Genomic DNA, 19650 nt, shown 5'->3' with positions numbered 1-19650 from the left:
TGCTGTTTTTCCAATGCTGTTCAGCTCGTTTTGGAGGGGCTGCTAACTACAGTGGCCGACAGGACATCTAGAGACGGTGTTCACGTGATCTGTTCTGGGCTACTGTAGAAATATTGTGGCACAACATGGCCGACTCCATGGACAAGGACCTGCTCCCTATGTAGATATGAACAGCTCAATTTAAGGTCACAAAAAGGCAATAATTCTTATTTTCAGGTAATTATACACTAGAGAACATTCTTATTATATATTTCTGCCAATATATCTCCCAAATCCTACACACTGGATCTTTAATAGAACAAAGTGTTTCCGTGTTACATCACAAAATTTTAAATGTCATCATCACTGATTGCTTCTCCCACTCCCAAGCTTCTCCTTTTTAAGTCTGCTTCCCGCATCTTCCTCGGGTGAAGCTGATGTGCCCAGCACCTTGGCTGACACCGCCTCTATTAATCCTTCTGAGAGTTAGTAACTGGAAGGGAGATTTGTGCGGTGTAGCTGCCCCGAAAATGGCTGTAGAAATGGCATGGTTTACGGGGGCGCTGACCGTCCTTAGTGAAGCAAGGAGAGTCTTCTTCTGGCTCAGCCTTGCTGCTCTTTGGCACAGCCGCTCAAGTGTTGGCCCCGTCAAGAACGATCAAAGATATAAAAAATAATCATTTTTAAAAAAAGGGGGGGGGGGGGGAGTAATCTGTCAGAAGTTTTAAGCATTACATAAGGAATAATAGGTATGTAGAACAAAGAAGATTCATGAGATTACATAGAGATAAAGTGATAATATGCATTGTGCACAGCCAGTGCTTTTTAACAGTGAAAAGGGACTGTTAAGGTATTCTTTAATGTATTACCTTCATCAGTGTTTCCTGGCGATAGATTTGAGGTTCTCAGTAACAACCACCAGCATAAAAAAATGGGAAAAAATGACACTGTCAGATCTATTTTCAGTTACTCAGCTCCATTTAGGTGATTTAGATAGCATACATGAGAATGCCCATCTCTCCAACTGCAGTGGAAACCTTCATCAAATTAGAATTGAAGTGATTATCCAGGGCAGAGCAAAAGGACAAAATCGATAGTTCTTTGTTCGAGGCTAAAATGAAGAATGAGCATTCAGCTGGGATCTCTCTCTCTCTATTGCTCCCTTTCTCTCCCTCTCTTACACACACACACACACACACACACAAAACCACACACACACCTCTTTGAATTGCATATTCTGTTCCAACATCCTTGACCGTATCAGCATTAGGCTTGCGTGGTGAAGTCTCAAACCTTCTGTCTTGGTTTTTCACTCCTCTCTTTGGACAAAAAAGCAAAACCTCAAAGGAGAGGCACTTCCTTAGATAATTGCAATTAGTAGTTTTGGCTGGATGTTGCAGCGCTGGCCCTGGCCCAGCTCTCTGTGTTGGGGTAAGAGGCAGTGGGAGTGGGTCTGTCGGGCTTGTTTCCAGCCTCCAGAAAGCCCTCTGCCCCTTAGCCTCACACAGGGCCCAGTGAAGCCTCACACTGGCCGCTGGGCCTGAGCAGAACTAAAGAAAATAAACTACAGTATTAAGACAGAGAAAAGGGGGGGACTTGCTTTCTACAAGTCAGGTACTGCAATTATGCTGTAATTGGAAAAAGAGCTAAATGGAAAAAGTGCTGAACCTTTGTCCTACTTCTTGAAAGCCTGCTATTTTATGGAGACACGATGAATGACAAGGCTTTGTTATTCAAGGAGAATGTCAGTGTGATTTCAGTTTCAGCCCACAAACCTGCACCTAGTTGTACTGGAACAAAATATCACGCCATCAACCTCTTGAAATAGGTCCGTTGCATTTAGGGAAGATCAGACAAGATGGGAGAGTTTACTCGCTAATACAATGGCGAGTGTTCTGTCAGTCTGAAACCAAGAGAAAAACCAAAGCAGGATGCGCTCTCCAGCCGGTGTCCATTAAAGTAAAAGGAAAATATAATTGAATTTCAAACAATACTGGCTTGATTTGGCCACCGTTTTCTTTACAGGGAGTTTTTCTTAGAAACTTAACAGCATCCACTTTAAATTTACTTTGCAAAGACATGGATAAATTTGCAAATATGTTATGACATCATAAAGGTTCTGGGAAATGCTCTGTAATGTAAAACAGTAAATGAATGCAAGGAAGTTGAATTATGCCGGGATGGTCCTTTAAATTATGTTTTGTATGTTTGTCAAACCTTCTGCAAGCAGCCACTCACGTTTATGTGGAACACGGACTCTCAATCACACTCTGTCTCGCTCTCTCCCTCTCTCTCACACACACTTTAAACACATACACACACTGCTTCACATAAAGGACTGCAATCCATCAATGTGCTCATTGCTGTCATGAGTAAAGAGACAGAGCTCTAAGCAAGAGTCCTCTAACACAAATTTGATTTACCTCAATTTGCCTCAAACAGTGACATGTGAGCACTAGAAGTGCTAATACAGACTGGCACCTTTTGCTGCCAACAGGCATGTGTCTGTTTAGCTCAGTTTCAAAGCCGGGGCTCATGCTGCAATCTGATTTACTTAAGGATGGTATTGGATTATATAGAGTTTGAAGTTATGAAAATTAACTGTGAAACGCGGTGATACTGTGGAGAAATGTGATGACTTCACACGGGGATACACCAGGCTGTGTGTTTGTGAGTGTGTGTGCATGTGTGTGTGTCAGAGAGAACCGATAGTGATGTGGTGGTGCTTTCCAATATTGTACACCACCTCTTTTTAAATTATCCAAACAGTCGCCGTTAACCAAACAGTCTGTGTGATATACTGCATACAGATACCAAATCATAAAACCCTCAAATGCCATCAATCAAATATGTTTAGTTTTTAAAAATTGAAAAGTGGACAGGTATATTTTTTAAGATATTAATGCAGCCTGACATACAATTAAATTAAAAAAAAAAGACTGCTGAAAGCTGTCTGCGATAGAGGAGTCACGTTGGCGACATGTTATCAAGAAGCCGTACCTTGATAGAAGGACAGACGTAAATCAAAGTAACGGTTGTTTCATACACAAAAACCATCTGGCACCTTAATTATACAATAAAGCACCTCTTTGCACCACCAAGCCTCGTAATGATTTAGGCATGCTAGTCATGCATCACAGGCACGCTGGAAATGTCAGCCTAATGAGTTAGGCTTTCTGTATACATATTGTGTGAACCTGGCCATTTTGGATATGAATGAATCCAGTTACCTTGCAGCAACTGAGCGCCATATTCCAACCTGTGCTATGTCACTCTGCGGTGTCACAAGCACTCTTGACATACATACCCTGTGCAATGATGTTATTGCAATAATGCGGAGGTCTGTGTTCAATAAGGGGTCTGTACAAATGAGTATCCACGCACTGCATGTCAGACTGACAACATCTATGTTATCCGTGTACAAATGTATTTCCACTAACTGTGCAAATATGAAATTGTCATCTGTGTCAAGTGATCTGATACTATCTCCTGCGATTAATAACATGAGCAGGAGTGGTTTTAGAGTGTTTGAGAGAAAAGAGGCTAAAAAAATTAAGTGGGATTTCTGTGCAGCCTGTATGGACAGGAGAAACAACGGCAACAATGTACAGCCATGGCATTGTTGTTTTAAAGGCCCAAACACATGAAACTAGCATCTAAAAACTAGTGCTGACAAAAGCAGACTGTTGCATTGCCTCACGTCACCTGTGCCTCAGCCAAGAGTTACACTTGAATGCACCACGAAGACTACAACCGACCAAATTGTACGTTTTGCACCTGCATGAAGGCCTTTGCACATTTAGTCCCTTTTTTTATCCATCAGCCGAAAAAATCATTACACACAGCAACCGTGTGCACTGATTCCGATGCATTTTATTGTTCTATTTATCATGAAAATTTGCAATACATGCCAAAATCACCACTCCCTCCCTGTCTTTCATTTGGCACCGCAGCTGCATGAAGGGGCGGAGCCGCCACATTTTCTTCACTAATTCTTGGTCAAACGTCTCTAAAGGCTCTGATGGATGCGAAAAATGCAGAAAATCAAACCTGTTTCAAGAACTTTAACAACAGGTTCGGACTCAAACGTGTGCGAACATGATTAACATGTTAGGTTGTATTTAATTTTAGATAGGCAGCAACTTTGGACGAAAAAAACTGACAGTGTGCAAAGGCCCTGAGAGGTGGTAGTCTGTCGACAGTTGACAGGAGGGATTCAAGATGCTAGCCAGTGAGCGGCTGTGGCTCAGAGGCAGAGCGGTTCGTCCACCAATCGGGAGATAGGCAGTTCAATCCCCAGCTCCTCCAGTCTGCATGTCGAAGCAAGAAACTGAACCCAACATGCTCCCAATAGCTATTCGCTATTCACTATTCGCGTGTTGATACTTAGTAGCAGGTGGCGCCTAGTATGTTAGCCTCGGCCACTAGTGAATGGGTGAATGTGGCTCGTAGTGTAAAATTGCGCTTTGAGTGGTCGAATGACTAGGAAAGGCGCTATATCACATATTTACTGTGGTTCCCAACTGGTGGTTTGTGGTCCAAAAGTGGGTCAAGTGACTTGCGAACATGTCAAGTTTGTTAAAAAAAAAAAAAACACTTTACTTTGAAGTACAGTGAATATCTGGCACAAAACTTTTATTTTGAAGTGTTGTCTCCTGCTGTAGAGTGAGTGAATAACAGACAGCTACTTAACAGAGGCAGCAAACTAGGTCGACAAGTATGACCCTGAATATATTAAACTGTGTGGACCTTGAACCATTGACTACTGACAAATCTGGACCCCTAGGCTGGACCACTTGGGAATCACTGCCCTAGCCAACAACAACACAAACAGTTAAAACAGTTTCCTGCTAAAGAGCTCAACACCAAAAAAATAATCTTATCAGGTTTGTTGTGGTCTCATGCCCTCTTGACCTTAGTTGTTTGTTTGCTGTCCTTACTTCCATTTCTCTTCTTGTTCACTGAGCTGAACTGCCAATCAGAGTGATTTCTCTCACCGAGAAATTGTCAGCTGGCATCTGCTGGCTCCGACGCCATTTCAACTTGCTGAATCAGTCAAAAACGGTCGACAAGGGCCAACTAGTGCCAACAGTGCAGGGTACAAAGCAAAATCTAGGGCGACAGATGTTCACGGATGGCCTGAGAGTGACCGACAGCCAATCATCAGCTTGGTGCATCAGGGCCTTAAAATAAAAATGGGAACCTGTCCTTTTAGGTGTAAAGCCTGCCAGTGTGGGAATGGAAAAACTTTTTTGTGTACATGACCTTTAAGTAAAAAGCACTCAGTTCTAAGCGTCGTGTCCTCTTTTTTTTGCTTGCTTTATTCAGGTGGCCAACCTGGCGTGCTCCATCTCCAACAACGAAGAGGGTGTGAAGTTGGTTCGAATGGCTGCCACCCAAATCGACAGCCTATGTCCACAGGTAAGGACTTCAAAAATACTCTCATCCTGTTGAAAAAAAATAAAAAATAAAAAGCACAAGCACTATAGTCAAAATGTTTTGGTAATTATAAACTCTTCTGAATTTATCTCAAAGAGCTTTTAAAAATTGGATGGTTGGATACGACAGGGAAAGAATTACAGTTGGCAGAATGGGAGGAAGAGCTATGAGTAATGTGTGGGTGGACCTCGTAGTACTGTTTCTCAGGATGCAAGCAAAGGAGGAGGTTGATATCGATCCATTGTTTCCAAGGTTAACGGTAGGCCTCGTTCGCACGGGACCCAACATAGTAATGGAGAAGAGAGATGGAGACGGCGGGCTGAATTTAAGATTCAGGACCTAATGTACGGGCCCCAGTATGCACACCTGCTGAGACCCACTTACTTGGAAAAGTTAGGGAGGAACCGTCTCCTGCTACCTCTTGGCAATGCTCAACACAGACAGATTAAAAAACATAACAGACACAGACTTAGTGGCTGGGGAAGGAGGAACAAAGAGGGGGTGGAACAAAGAGAAATATTTCCATCTGTTCTGGGTAGAGTTAGCCTCGGTCCCTTATCTTCACACATGCAAACACACACACACAGGCAAACACACAACCGCAGCGACTGCCATGTCCAGATCACAGTGTCCCTTCCCTGACATCAGATTCATTTAAGTATAGGTACATCTAATAAGCAAGAAGTGATAAAGAACAGGAAGAGGGAAAAAAAGCCACGTCTGGTTAAAGTACACATGCCAGCTGTCACGGTGGTATGATTAATACTGCCTGTCCTACAAGTCTGTTGATGTCTCAGCAGGATGTTGCTTATCTAAAAAAGAGTACAAGAGCTTAATTTGTCTTTTTTTCTTATTTTCTTCATTTTTAAATCCTGTGACGTGTTGATCTTTTTTGGCCTGAAGCCAAATGTTCTATCTTACACAGATCAAACTCTTGAAGTCAAGATACTTTGTGGGGAAAGATAACCTCGCTCTCTTTAAGCTGGAAGAAATGGCACACCTTTATAATACATCTGTGAGGTTCCTGGGCATTTGTGTTATTTTTCAATACAACATACAGTAAATTACTGAGTCTGGTGATATTTTATATTCCATTAAAAGACCAAAACCAGCTATTCAGAAAGTATTGTCTGTATCACTAAAGCCTGATTTAGCTCATTCCTCTGTGCCATTAACCTCTCCCCTTACCTGTATCTATAAGTTTAGTCATTAAAGGGGAACACCACTTAAATTAACAATTCCAATATGTTATTCCCATGGCCTAAATTCAATCGATATTTGCGAACATGAGCTACTCTCTCTCAAAGACAGAAACCAGAGAAGGTAGTCTCGGTGCTTTCAGACCTAGAGTTCGTTTGCTTTGCTCCAAATCAGGCATTCATTCTGTTATAAAGACCACCTCTTCTAGAAGGTCTTGGTCCGGTTGTTTTGGTGCACACCCAAGTGTGATTGCTGTGTTCACACCTGCCCAAATGAACCACACTTAGGGGGCAAACAAACTTGAGTTTGACTGAACCAAACCAAACAGGGCAGGTGTAAAGCACCCTCAAACTTGTGATGTGATCAAGTATAAAGTCTGGAGCTGCTCAAAGACAATGGGCGTCATTTACTACATTCGCATAGAAACTTTCTCACTCTGCGTATAAAAGAAGTGCATGCACAAACTCACCGTCGTATTCATGACATGTGTACCAGCCAATTTTCTTCTCACCACCATGCCTATGTTAGAGAGTCAGAGTCATTCTAGATTGGCACATGCATGCCCACTATCTGCAATCAGCATACTGCCACGCCCCCATTTCTCTATGCAGGGAAATATGTTTGCCCAGAGGTGTGTCATGGAGAAAGCGGTGGAGTTGATTCTTCAACACACCAAAGTCGAACCATCAGTGAGCGTCTGTGAAAGTGAAGGCAGTCTGAAACAGCCAATAAGCCATTCATCACTCTACTTACACATGTTGACATGTCGGGCCCTTATGCGCTCTCTCCTGAAATCACAGACTGCAGCATCTTCTACCGTCACATATGCCATCTTAACAACTGCTTGGGCATAGATCAGAGTCTTTTATATTCCTTACATGCCTATTAATAGGCTACCAATTACTTAGTTGGCTACGAATAAACATATGCACAATTTCTTTAAATATAAAAACTGGGAGGGGCTTCGGCGGCTTAGTGAATAGAGCAGGCGCCCCATGTACAAGGCTGTTGCCGCAGTGGCCCGGGTTCGAGTCCAGCCTGTGGCCCTTTGCTGCGTGTCATCCCCCCCCCTCCTCTCTCTCTCTCTCTCTCTCTCTCTCTCTCTCTCTCTCTCTCTCTCTCTCCCTCTACCCCTTTCACACTTGGTTGTCCTGTCAATTAAAGGCAAAATGCCCTAAAACTACATATATATATATATATATATATATATATATATATACACTCGGGTTTCATAGTTGATTTTTTTAATTAATAATTTATGAGAATGAAAGGGTGTAAATTTCATAGATATTTATTACATTTGACCGATGCATTAGTGAATTAATGGTTTTTAATACTGTCTATTAAAACCTTTTTACGTAATTAGAGTGTCTTGCATTTAATTAAAAGGTGTGTGTTTTAATTTTCTGAAACAGAGCCGGGCCTTTATCATTTGTGTGTACGCGTGGTCTGGGACAGTTTTTAATGTGTTACAGTGTAGGAACAAATTCAGCTAAAGAAATACTGATGAATCCCAGATTTCTACTAAAATGTTTAGACACACAGATTGAGCACAGTTTAAATGAACTTAAAACTCAAGTAAAATCAGGAAAGGCTCTCTGATAATGTTTTAAGGAGGAACTTTAAAGAGATCACTGACTTGGCCGACCTGATTTCCTCGAGCAGACTGTCCCAGAGCCTCGGGGCCCTGACAGGAAACACCCTGTCCCCTTAAGTTTTCAGTCAGGCCTTTGGAACAGACAAAAGATCTCTGCCTGAGGACCTCAAAGCACATCCTGGTGTCTGTGGTTCTAAGAAATCAGAGATATAGCTCGGAGAGATCATGAAGAGCCTTAAAAATAATCAGTAAAATCTTGAAATCTAAAACATACTGGGAGCCAGTGTAAAGAGGCTAAAACTGGAGTGATGTGATCATGTCTCTTGGTTCTGGTTAAAAGAATGAATGAGGTCCAGTGAATGGGAGACTGATTTTGTAGACCCACAGAGTATTTGTTTTCTTTTTTATACCCAAATGAGCGTTATTCAATTACAGTGTTCTCAGTTCTGAAACAGAAAATGTACCATATACTCAGGACGTTCCTCTGGGTGCTTACAGTGTTATCTTGTTTATGGAGCAGCTCTAGACTTTATACTTGATGACATCACAGATTTGAGTTTTATCACTTTTGCCTCTGAAATTAGGAGAGAGTTGTTCATGTTTACTTATTTTTTTTTGACTGTCCCAAACCATAGGAATAACGTTTGAATTTTGAAAATGAGTGTAGTTTCCCTTTAAGAGGAACATGGACCATGTCATTTTTGAGTCATTCCCACACATGTAGTACTCACTATAGTGGAAGCTGAAAATATTCTCCAACATATGCACTTCTTACTCCTCTTTGAGTAGTGTTTGCCAAAGATTACAGAGCCAAGCTGTTTTATGAAATAAATAAAACTGTATTTTCATCTTCAGTAGTAAGGGATGTGCCTGGAGCTGAGCGCCACAGAGAGGGTCTCAGAGGGCCGAGAGGTTATAGAGACGAACACATGAGTATCTTTGGGAACTGTTGACAACATAGAAAAAGGCCAGACTTCTCCTTTAACTAAAACTTAACCTTGTAACATGTTCACTTTCTCCGTCAGGTTATCAACGCCGCTCTCACTCTGGCCGCCCGCCCCCAAAGCAAGGTCGCCCAGGACAACATGGATGTTTTCAAGGATCAGTGGGAGAAGCAGGTGCGCATCCTGACCGAGGCCGTGGATGACATCACCTCTGTGGACGACTTCCTTTCTGTGTCAGGTATGAGCATGAATTCTTCACTGATTGGCTGATAGAAGAAAAAATATCTACATGTTTGTAATTTCTCTCACAGTCACAGTTTTATTCAGTGACTGAGAGCTTTAAACATCAAGTTGAAGAGGTTTGGATGTGAAAAACAAAACCACTATTTGGATTTTAAAGAAAAGGAAATCACAAAATTTAAAAAACGATAGAGCAAATCAGAGAAAACACAAAGTCAAAGAGCAAAACAACCTGAAAACAAATTGCTGCTTGTTTGCTTGAACTGTGGTTGGTTTCATTTTGTTTGTATTTTGTTTAATACTTTTGGCCCAACATCTCCCATTTATTTTTTATTTTCTCAGGATTTGATAAATTTAGCTCTTGGCTTATGAACCAAAATAAGGAGTTTGTCATCTCACTATTTTACATTGATTCATTCAAGTTCACAAGAGGCATACTTTTGATTTATTGGTAAATATACTGCCAGAAGAAGGTCTGATAGAGAAATGTAATAATTCAGAATCATGTAATATAAAAACAACTCTTTTACTTTCAGGGATAAACATGAATCATTGCTTTCAACTGTCTTTGCATCAATAATGTCAGCACACTAACCATTAATTGAGTCCCCACTTCCATTCATGGTCCTTCTTTCTTTGCCTCTCTTTAGAGAACCACATCCTTGAAGATGTCAACAAATGCGTAATTGCTCTGCAAGAGGGAGACGTGGACACTCTTGACCGAACTGCGGGAGCTATCCGGGGTCGGGCTGCTCGTGTGGTCCACATCATTAACGCTGAGATGGAAAACTACGAACCTGGGGTCTACACTGAGCGTGTCCTGGAGTCCATCAAGCTCCTGTCTGAGACTGGTGAGTGCTCTGTACACAAAGCTGATGTGGCACAAGGAGTCACAGTTCAATGTGTCACTGTGTATTGTGAATACACCTTTCCACTTCACCATTTTACTGTGCTTGCATCAAACACTCTGCTACAGTCCCTTTGGTAAGTTCAGATAATTTCATGAGGAGTAGTGCAACACCCACACACACACAAACAAACACACAGTACTTAAATTAGCTTCTGAGCCTGGTCAGTGACTGAAAAACACACCTTAATTGCCTGGATGCCCAGCGTCCCATAGTTTGGATCAGTGTCTTGGCTCTAACACAAACCTTGGACACCACCTGGTCACTCCTCGGCCACTCCTGCCTCTCATCCATTTTTCATCTGTTATTTATTCTGCCATCACTGTGCAGCTTCTGTGTCACGGCACGTTCCAGGACATCTGAGTTTATCCCTGCGGCAGACCGGACTCGGGGCCAACACGTCTCAATCCCACCTAAAGTGAAGATTAGCTCCCTCCCAAATTTCACTGAATATTTCTTACAGTGTATGGGGGTGTGAGGGCAATGTAGGGAGTAAAGAGTAAACTTTTAGAGTTGTGTTGACTGCTGTGAAATTTAAGTGCTATTTCAGCATAGTATAAACTGGATCGGACCTCTGAGTAAATAATGCTGCAGAGTTTTATGGGATATCAAGTGTGACATAAAGTGTTAACATCCGACACCAAACTGTTAAGCCAAGTTCAGACCAAAGATTCCCGAAGACACGAAACCGTTATAGAACGCTGCAGAGAGAAGTTGCAGCAGTGTGAACTGGCCATCTGAGCTCGACTCAAGCCAGCTGCTGGTGTCACCTGCAACTCCACTGGTCAGATCACCAGCAGCTGGTTTTAGGGCTTAAGGCATGTCACCTGTTTCTATAGCCAATCAGCTTGTAGTGCAGTCAAATGTCAGGTCAAAATGACTGCAGGCGGCGTGTTCGCTTGCTGTGGCAGGTGCTCCGTCCCTGCTGAGCCCAATGTTTCCCTCCTCACGGTGTGCTGGTGTCCGACGGTGCGTCGCTGCTGCTGCCTACTGTATGTGCTTATGTCCCGCGCACATACACACATTATCATTGACTAAGTAATTGGTGCTGGTTATGAATATTATTGTGGCGTATTTATTATGAATACAGTCCATCTGATTCTTGTTTTGTTTCTGTTTTTTTGCCGTGTCATCACCACTACAAATGCAGCTGTAGCCAGTATCTCACTATCACTATCCTCATTCATACTTTCAGAAGCTACAAATTATATTCAGCCACGAAATAAGCCTGAAAAGCTGATATTAGAATGGGAGTACAGAGAGTTGCTGCATAGAGATGATACACCGTCTTATATAGTAGTTGCATTGGTGTTGCATTGTTTTTTAGAATGTTGCAAAACGGCGCATTGCAAGTAGTTGCACCTTTCAACTCATCTTGTCACAAATCTTTGGTCTGAACTGGACTTTAATCTCACAATGACATTGAAACGGCTCGACTCTGTCTTTAAACCCGTTAATAGCTGTTGGGCAGCCTTAGCTTTGTAATGCTAACAGTTAGCCATGTCACTGTGTGTGTGACTGTCACAGACACACCAGTTGTACATTTTCACCCTTTTGCGGTAAAGTTACGGTGATGGGGCAAAATTGTCGCCCAAAATTCACAGTGATTGGCTGAATTCACAAAACCCTGGAAGGACTGGTAATAATTTTGTTGCTAAACAAAGCCAAACTTTGTCACACTGTGAGTTGGTAACACTGTTTAAGGTTGTAAAGCTTCTTCCTTGATCTCTGGTGTTTAATGTAGTAAAATCTGAAGGGAATCTAAACATAATTCAGAGTGTATGAGTTGTCTGGATACAGTTCTCAACATGGAGGTGGCTGAGCCGGGGGCTAGGGGGTAACCGGAGGGTTAGGATGATGCCATCCCAATATCTGCAAAGCAGCAGCAATGGGTTGCCAGTGGGATACACACATGCCCTAACATGCACACATGGTCAGATTAGCTTACCACAAGAAACCACAGAAAAGCTACAAGTACAACACACACGTAGCATGACTTCAATCTCTGCTCAGGACACCATCACTCCACTCTATCTTTACATAGTAAATTAAGGCTTGCTGCTTTATCAATGCTCTGAATGTCACATACACAATCTTTAAAAGCTGAGTAAGTGGGAGAAGGTGTGAGTTTTTGTCAAAGTCAGAGTGCGAGGCTGTAGCTACATTATTTCCTTTAAGCAACACGTAGTGCAGACCTTGTCCGTGACAAACTCAGAAAAGTCTGAGTAGAAAAGACTCATTCATTATTTTTTTTTTAGCACTGGTAATTTTCAGCTTCATATGTGAGAGCAATTTTTGTTCAATAGCATCTTTGTAACACACAGGTGGTTCAGAGATTGGAAAGTCAGTGTTTCTTTTTATGAACTCAGTCTCGTTTAGGGCTTTATGTTAGGAAAGAAGAAAGGGTCCGGGTTCTGTATTTTCCTGAAAAACATCTTTGCTTCATGAAATAGCTCCTCAAATTTCTTAAAAGTAGGCACTAACATGCCTTTAAAAAAAAAAAAATCCCCATTATGAAAGGCAGACAAACAAAAACACAGGATGAAAGGAAAGAAGTAATTTAGAAATTACCTGTCCAAAAGAATCAAATCGGACCATGGTTCCTTTTTTTACACCAGCTGCCTTCTCCTCAGTCTATTTTTTTTTTCATTCTCACCCATCCATCTATCCCTCCCCCGGTTTCTATCTCTCCCATTAGAGCCCATTTAGCAAGGCTCTATATCTATTGTCTTGCTCGTTACTTTCATCCACAGGATAATTGAGGGACACAATCACCATCCCCCCCACGCTAGCTGATAAGTTGCAAGCAGCATTAGGTGAATCACGTGTGTCACGTGTGCGCCCCTCTGCTGATGCCCCGCTCCACCATAATGGACTGCACAGAGTGGTAGTTATATGGTATCTTAAGCACATTCTGTTCTATTATTGCATAATTTAGTTTAATTGATTAGGGTAATTAATTGATGAGGTACAGAGGCAGTATCTCTTGGACATTTAAGGTCAATTTTGTATGACCATAACCCTGTCACACACGAAGACTATTTAATTGTGCTGCTGTTCTATTAATCCTCCATGGAGTATGGAGCTTGTTTCTAGAGTCAGCAACACCCCAGAAGCATTATGTCAGCATTCCTGAGAACAGCATAGGGAGAACTGTTGATGTTGCGGCATCATATTGATTGGCCATTGATTTTTCTTTATCATGTATTCGCGTTTTTGAGAGTTAACATTATAATATAGAAATCTAATGGTCAAAATGGAAAGCGTATTACTTCAATGCTTTATACAAAGCAGAAATGTGAAAGGTTTATTAATTAGACTCTGGATATCCAATATAGATGTAACCCTACTGTATGAGCAGAGGTACAGTAGAAAGCAACATTTACCCATGGATGGATTACAGAACAGGTCTATCAGGCACAGGAGAAGGGCCCCAAAGTGTCAGGGGCCCACCTGGCCTTTACCTGCAAAATTTCACTCAAATTAACATAGAACTAAGAAGAGACTCAAAATGACCACAGAGGATGCTACGGAACTGCAATGAAACACAAAATAGCTCACAAAATGGGCAAAACAACCATGAAGAGGCACAAAACGACTAAAAAGTGATATAAAACTACCACAAGGAGACACAACATGGCTACAAAGACATAAAATAATCTCAATACAACACAAAAGTCCTTCAGAGTGTCCCAAAAGACTACAAGAAGCTCTAAGAGACACAAAACAACCACAAGGAGACACAAAATGCCTACTAAGTGACACAAAACGACCTAAAAAGACATAATATGACCTCAATATAACACAAAATTACTTTAAAGTGATCCAAAAGACTACAGTGAGTCACAAAATGACCAAACAAATACACAAAATTACCTCTAATAGACATACAAGTACCACAAGGAGACACAAAATGACCAAAAAAGACATAAAATGAACTCAGTATGACATAAAATTACTTCAAACTGACCCCAAAGACTACAATGAGTCACAAAATTACCTCTGAGAGACGCAAAACAACCACAATGAGTCACAAAATTACCTCTGAGAGACGCAAAACAATCACAAGGAGACACAAAATGACTACAAAGTGACTCAAAATGACCAACAAAGACAACAAATGACCTCAATATGACACAAACCTACCTTAAAGTGATGCAGAAGACCACAATGAGTCACAAAATAACCAAAAGAAGAAACAAAGTCACCCCTAAGAGATGCAAAACAACCACAAGGAGACACAAAATTAGCAAGAAGAGATGCAAAACACCACAAACATGTCTGTCTTGCTTCTTTGTAGAAGAGACGGTGGAGCCCTTTAGACATCTTTGCCCAGGGGCCCATTGTCTCATAATCCACCTTTGCATTTACCTGAGTACCATTTTAACACCACTTTACTGAAACATTTTTGTATCATGAGACTCTGTACTTTCACTTCACTACATTTAAGAAATTCAGATGTGTTTTTCTCTTCGTGGCTCTTCAGACTTTACAGAATGAGGTTTTACATGAAAAACTCCCTCTGGTATTATATGACTGATTGTTGAAGGTGAAACATCACCAACAGCTGTCTTTATGGATTAGTTCAACCACCTACACGATGAGATTCTGCACTGTACTTTTTTTTTTTTTACTGGAACCTGTGAGAACAGCACTGTTGCCTTCATTAGCATATTTAGTGCTAAGAAACATATGCCACAATATTTTGTTCTCATCCCTAATTGAGGATTTTACTGATGACATTTAACAGTATGAATACATTTTCACTAAAATAAAAATAATAACACACAGTTCTGGTCGATAAGAGAAGGTAATAGTTCCAACAGATGTAGGCATACCGATTTGCGTCATCTATAGGAAAGTAATAGCTTCAGCAAATTCACCCCTTGTGCCCTCAGGAAATGAGTGGTACAGCTGCAGTATTTCTTTTTCACAGTGGCTGTTGGTACGTGTGTATTTGATGTTTTATATTTTATACTGAAACCTGGAAAATGCAAGACTTTTGCTAACTGGAGCAGCTTTCCACTGAGTACTGGGAACCACAGAGTTCACGCTGTTCTCAGTGTTGGTGCCAGATTTTATATGTCCAAAGAAAAAGTGCAGGGGTGTTGGGATGCAGAGGCCAACAGGAAAATGACCAATGTGGGTTGGCTTCTCTCTTTGATACTGAATATTTCAACTACAAACTCTAATGTCAGTGAAATAATTTACACATCTGTTCACCGGAGACTTCAGCAGCCTTGACTTTCTTTGACTGTATGTGGCAAAATTTGTCTTCTACTGTTGGAGGTCTAAGTTGTTGCTACAACTTTGCTCTCTTGTGTTTGGTGCAGGTTTTCATTTGTTCATCTTCCACCAAAAAAAAGTGGAAATCTGCAGCATGCCAATATGAATGAGTTGGTGATTTAGTTACAAGCCAGCTCAAGGCTCGATTTAAACACAGATGCTGCTCTATTCCCCATCAAGACTGATGTCTTGTGTGACTATATCCTGAAATTTCTCTCCAGGCATGTTTCAAACCCCTAAAAGCTTAGTTCTTATGGGGTGCCGTTTGTAAAGTGGCTCACGCTGAAAATAACATCAACATTTTGCCACATTTAGCTTCAAACAATGTTTAAAAAAGTGTTGTGAATTTTTTAACGTCACCTTTTACCACATTTACAGCAATATTTGTTAACTTCGAAATATATTAAATAGTTAAATCTAAATATTAAATGTGGCTCCTAAATGTTAAATCTAAATATTAAATCTAAATGCTAAATCTAAATATAAATATAAATATAAATATAAATGTTAAATCTAAATGCTAAATATAAATATAAATCTAAATGTTAAATCTAAATATTAAATATAAATATAAATCTAAATGTTAAATCTAAATGCTAAATATAAATCTAAATGTTAAATGTTAAATCTAAATGTTCTGGGTGAAACTAAATATTTAGCTAATATGCAAATTCACACTGCCAGTCACCGGAAGTACCAAAATAAAAGCTCGAGATGGTCAGACTGTGTTTATAGAATCAAATAACGAATTATCGGGGGAAATGAACACTTGAACATACATTAGCGTGATAATAACTACCTAAAATAACAAGAAACGTGTTTGGAGAAATTTTATTTGATGTGTACTTTGAGTTGTTAGTGTCCCTTCGGAGGGAATCGCCTTGTTGTTTACAAATACTTCCAGGTATTTGTAGCGGCATTTAGCTACATATATATATATGCATATCTCACATTTTTCACGTCACTATATCACCGTTTAGACTAATCTGGTGTTTGTAAAGTCTATAAACACAATGATTGTACAAACATTACTATCACGTTCTGAAATTAATAACATGGTTATCGTAGATTAGCGGGGCTAACCGTTAGCTGTTAGCCCAGTTAGCGGTGTCTGTAATGACTCATTAACTCTAAACGGTCCGTGAAAAAAAATATTTTTTTCCAACGAATGTCTTAGTTACAACATGATTGAGCTAACTGGAGTAGTTTCATGTTGTATCCGACAACGGGAAGCTTTTAACAGATGACGTCCTGATAGCTTTGCTGCTGCTGCAGCCACTGATGCTTTCTAGACATCGTGATTTCCCAAAACTGAATAAATACCACACATCGCAACACAAAACTGCTTTGCTAGCTCAATCATGTTGTAACTAAGACATCCGCTGGAAAAAAATATTTTTTTCACGGACCGTTTAAGAGTTAATGAGTCATTACAGACACCGCTAACGGGACTAACAGCTAACGGTTGTTAGCTTAGCTTAGGTTGTTAATCCCTCCGAAGGGACACTAACAATTTGAAGTACACGTCAAATAAAATTTCTCCAAACATGTTTCTTGTTATTTTAGGTAGTTATTATCACGCTAATGTATGTTCAAGTGTTCATTTCCCCCAATAAGTTGGTTTTAATTCGTTATTTGATTCTATAAACACAGTCTGACCATCTCAAGCTTTTATTTTGGTACTTCCGGTGACCGGCAGTGTGAATTTGCATATTAGCTAAATATTTAGTTTCACCCAGAACATTTAGATTTAACATTTAGATTTATATTTAGCATTTAGATTTAATATTTAGATTTAACATTTATATTTATATTTATATTTAGCATTTAGATTTAATATTTAGATTTAACATTTATATTTATATTTATATTTAGCATTTAGATTTAACATTTAGATTTAGATTTAACATTTATATTTATATTTATATTTAGATTTAATATTTAGATTTAACATTTAACATTTAGGTGCCACATTTAATATTTAGATTTAACTATTTAATATATTTCGAAGTTAACAAATATTGCTGTAAATGTGGTAAAAGGTGACGTTAAAAAATTCACAACACTTTCTTAAAAATTGTTTTAAGCTAAATGTGGCAAAATGTTGATGTTATTTTCAGCGTGAGACACTTTACAAACGGCACCCCATAAGTTCTGCCTTTTGAAATTACATATTCAGAAGGTTGACCTTTTTTTATCCATTAAAAAAATCTCTTAATGTCTTACAAAGGCTTGGATGTGACTACACCTTTGCCTCATTTAGTATACAGGGATTAATGAATATTTAAGCTCCACCTCCAGCTGCTTGCCTACAGTTCAAATGTACCTGTTATATTAACAAACAGCGAGTAATGTGTTGGTAATGTTAGATAAACCTTGTTCTCGATTGCCAGCTCTGAAAATTTAACGTGAAAGTACCTCTGCTACCAAAGGTTGCATCGGACAACACATTCTCATTACGACCTCGTCACATATCGACGTCTGGTCATGGACTTTCCGCATCCAGATACAACGTGCAAGGTACCCTGGGTGCGTTAACGTTGGGACGTTCTGCCTGTTACATGCATTGTGTTCTTGTGTGTAGTTTCACAGACTTTTGCTGCCTTAACTTTCATTCTTGTCCCACCACGTTTTCCCCTGACGCCGACCAGCCATGTATCATGCCAACGTTAAAGGACGGCTTTTTTTTTAGTTTGTGTCTGGCACTGCAAGTCATTGCCCAAGCACTGGATTTTGACAACTTTGGAATGAGACCTGGTTGCACTGGAATTGTCATATTTAATGTAGAGGGTTGTAAAAATTCTGTCATAATCAATTAATACCCTTCGATTCCATTTTTTTTTCTAGGATAAAACTAAGATATTTAAAGCATTCAGTTTTCATTCCTTAACTTTCAAGTTCAGAGATCACATATTTCTCAGGGCAGGGAGAGAAAAGATGAGTAGAGACATCTACTGTGCAGTCACTTGTCATGTCTACACCACACGAAGCAGATGAATGATTTTTTTCGCGGCATCTTTCCCTTTTTTTACACCTTTTGTAGCAACGGCATCACAATTATTGGGATTCTGAAAGAAACTTAGGACACTCTGTGCTGTTACATTTTGCAATGGTATGTAGCAGTACAGCCTACCAATGTGACAGGTAGAGCCAGGTACACACGAGAACTCAGTGTTCTAATGTGTCAAAATGACCGATGGCCTTCAGATTTTTCCATCATTGTTAAAAAAGATTCGGTCAATCATGAAAAATATTTGGTTAATTTGACCACTTTCTGATACCCCTTGTTTCACCATAGTGTTATGGTATTTGTTCCTGAGGTTTGTGATGTAACAAACCCTGGAAGTCAGAATCTGTGCATGGGTACACTGCAGTTCAAAGGTGAAAATGCTCAGCCATGGTGTTGACTGCCTTTTTCACGCATGATATGTCATGTAGCATATGATGTTGGAAAATAATAATGTTGATTTGTTTATGTATTGTGTTGTATGTTGTAGTTTTTTATGGCCGCAGCATGGGTGTAGAGACCAAGACAAATTGCCTAATTTATGGGACAATAAAATCTTGATCTTGCTATGAAAATGCCATATGGACATCTTAACAGGGCCTCACCTTGAGGAGAGGCAAACATGGCAAAAGGCTTGTTTCCACCGCAGGAACTTCGGGGTAATTTTACGGGGCCGGGGGCCGTTGGTGCGTGTCTCCACCGCAGGAACCACCCCCAAAGGACAGAGTTCCGGAACTTTTACAGGGGCTAAACAAGTCCCTGCCTCGGAGTAGGTACTCAGAACGGACCCGAAAAACTCCTGGGTGGGGCTTGGGGTTTACTTGGTGCTGATTGGATATACTCAAGGCGGGATGTGACGTCAACAGAAAGCGCACTCCTTCCATGTTGATAATCGTCTTTCTTATGTCTGCTTTCTTCTTCTTACTTCTGCTTTGTACTTCTGCTCCTTCTTCTTCTTTGTGTGTTTCTTTGCCGCGTCGCCCCGGTCAAAATGGTTGCTCAACGATTACGTCACATCCAGAGCCCCGTAACTTTACAGGAACCTTCCTC

At 40.4% G+C, this 19650-nt stretch overlaps 1 protein-coding gene across 1 annotated transcript in view; it reads left to right on the top strand.

Annotated features, from left to right (window-relative positions):
• The window catches only part of ctnna2 (catenin (cadherin-associated protein), alpha 2), a 536848-nt gene that overhangs the window by 462440 nt on the left and 54758 nt on the right, over positions 1 to 19650 (top strand). The window contains exons 10-12 of the mRNA XM_033623313.2: positions 5308 to 5400; positions 9241 to 9397; positions 10050 to 10250. Coding sequence (XP_033479204.1) covers positions 5308 to 5400; positions 9241 to 9397; positions 10050 to 10250 — 451 coding nt within the window. The remainder of the gene's footprint in view (positions 1 to 5307; positions 5401 to 9240; positions 9398 to 10049; positions 10251 to 19650) is intronic.

This window comes from Epinephelus lanceolatus, chromosome 3, assembly GCF_041903045.1.
Source record: "Epinephelus lanceolatus isolate andai-2023 chromosome 3, ASM4190304v1, whole genome shotgun sequence".
Lineage (NCBI taxonomy): Eukaryota > Metazoa > Chordata > Actinopteri > Perciformes > Serranidae > Epinephelus > Epinephelus lanceolatus.
This window is presented reverse-complemented; position numbering and strand designations above follow the sequence as displayed.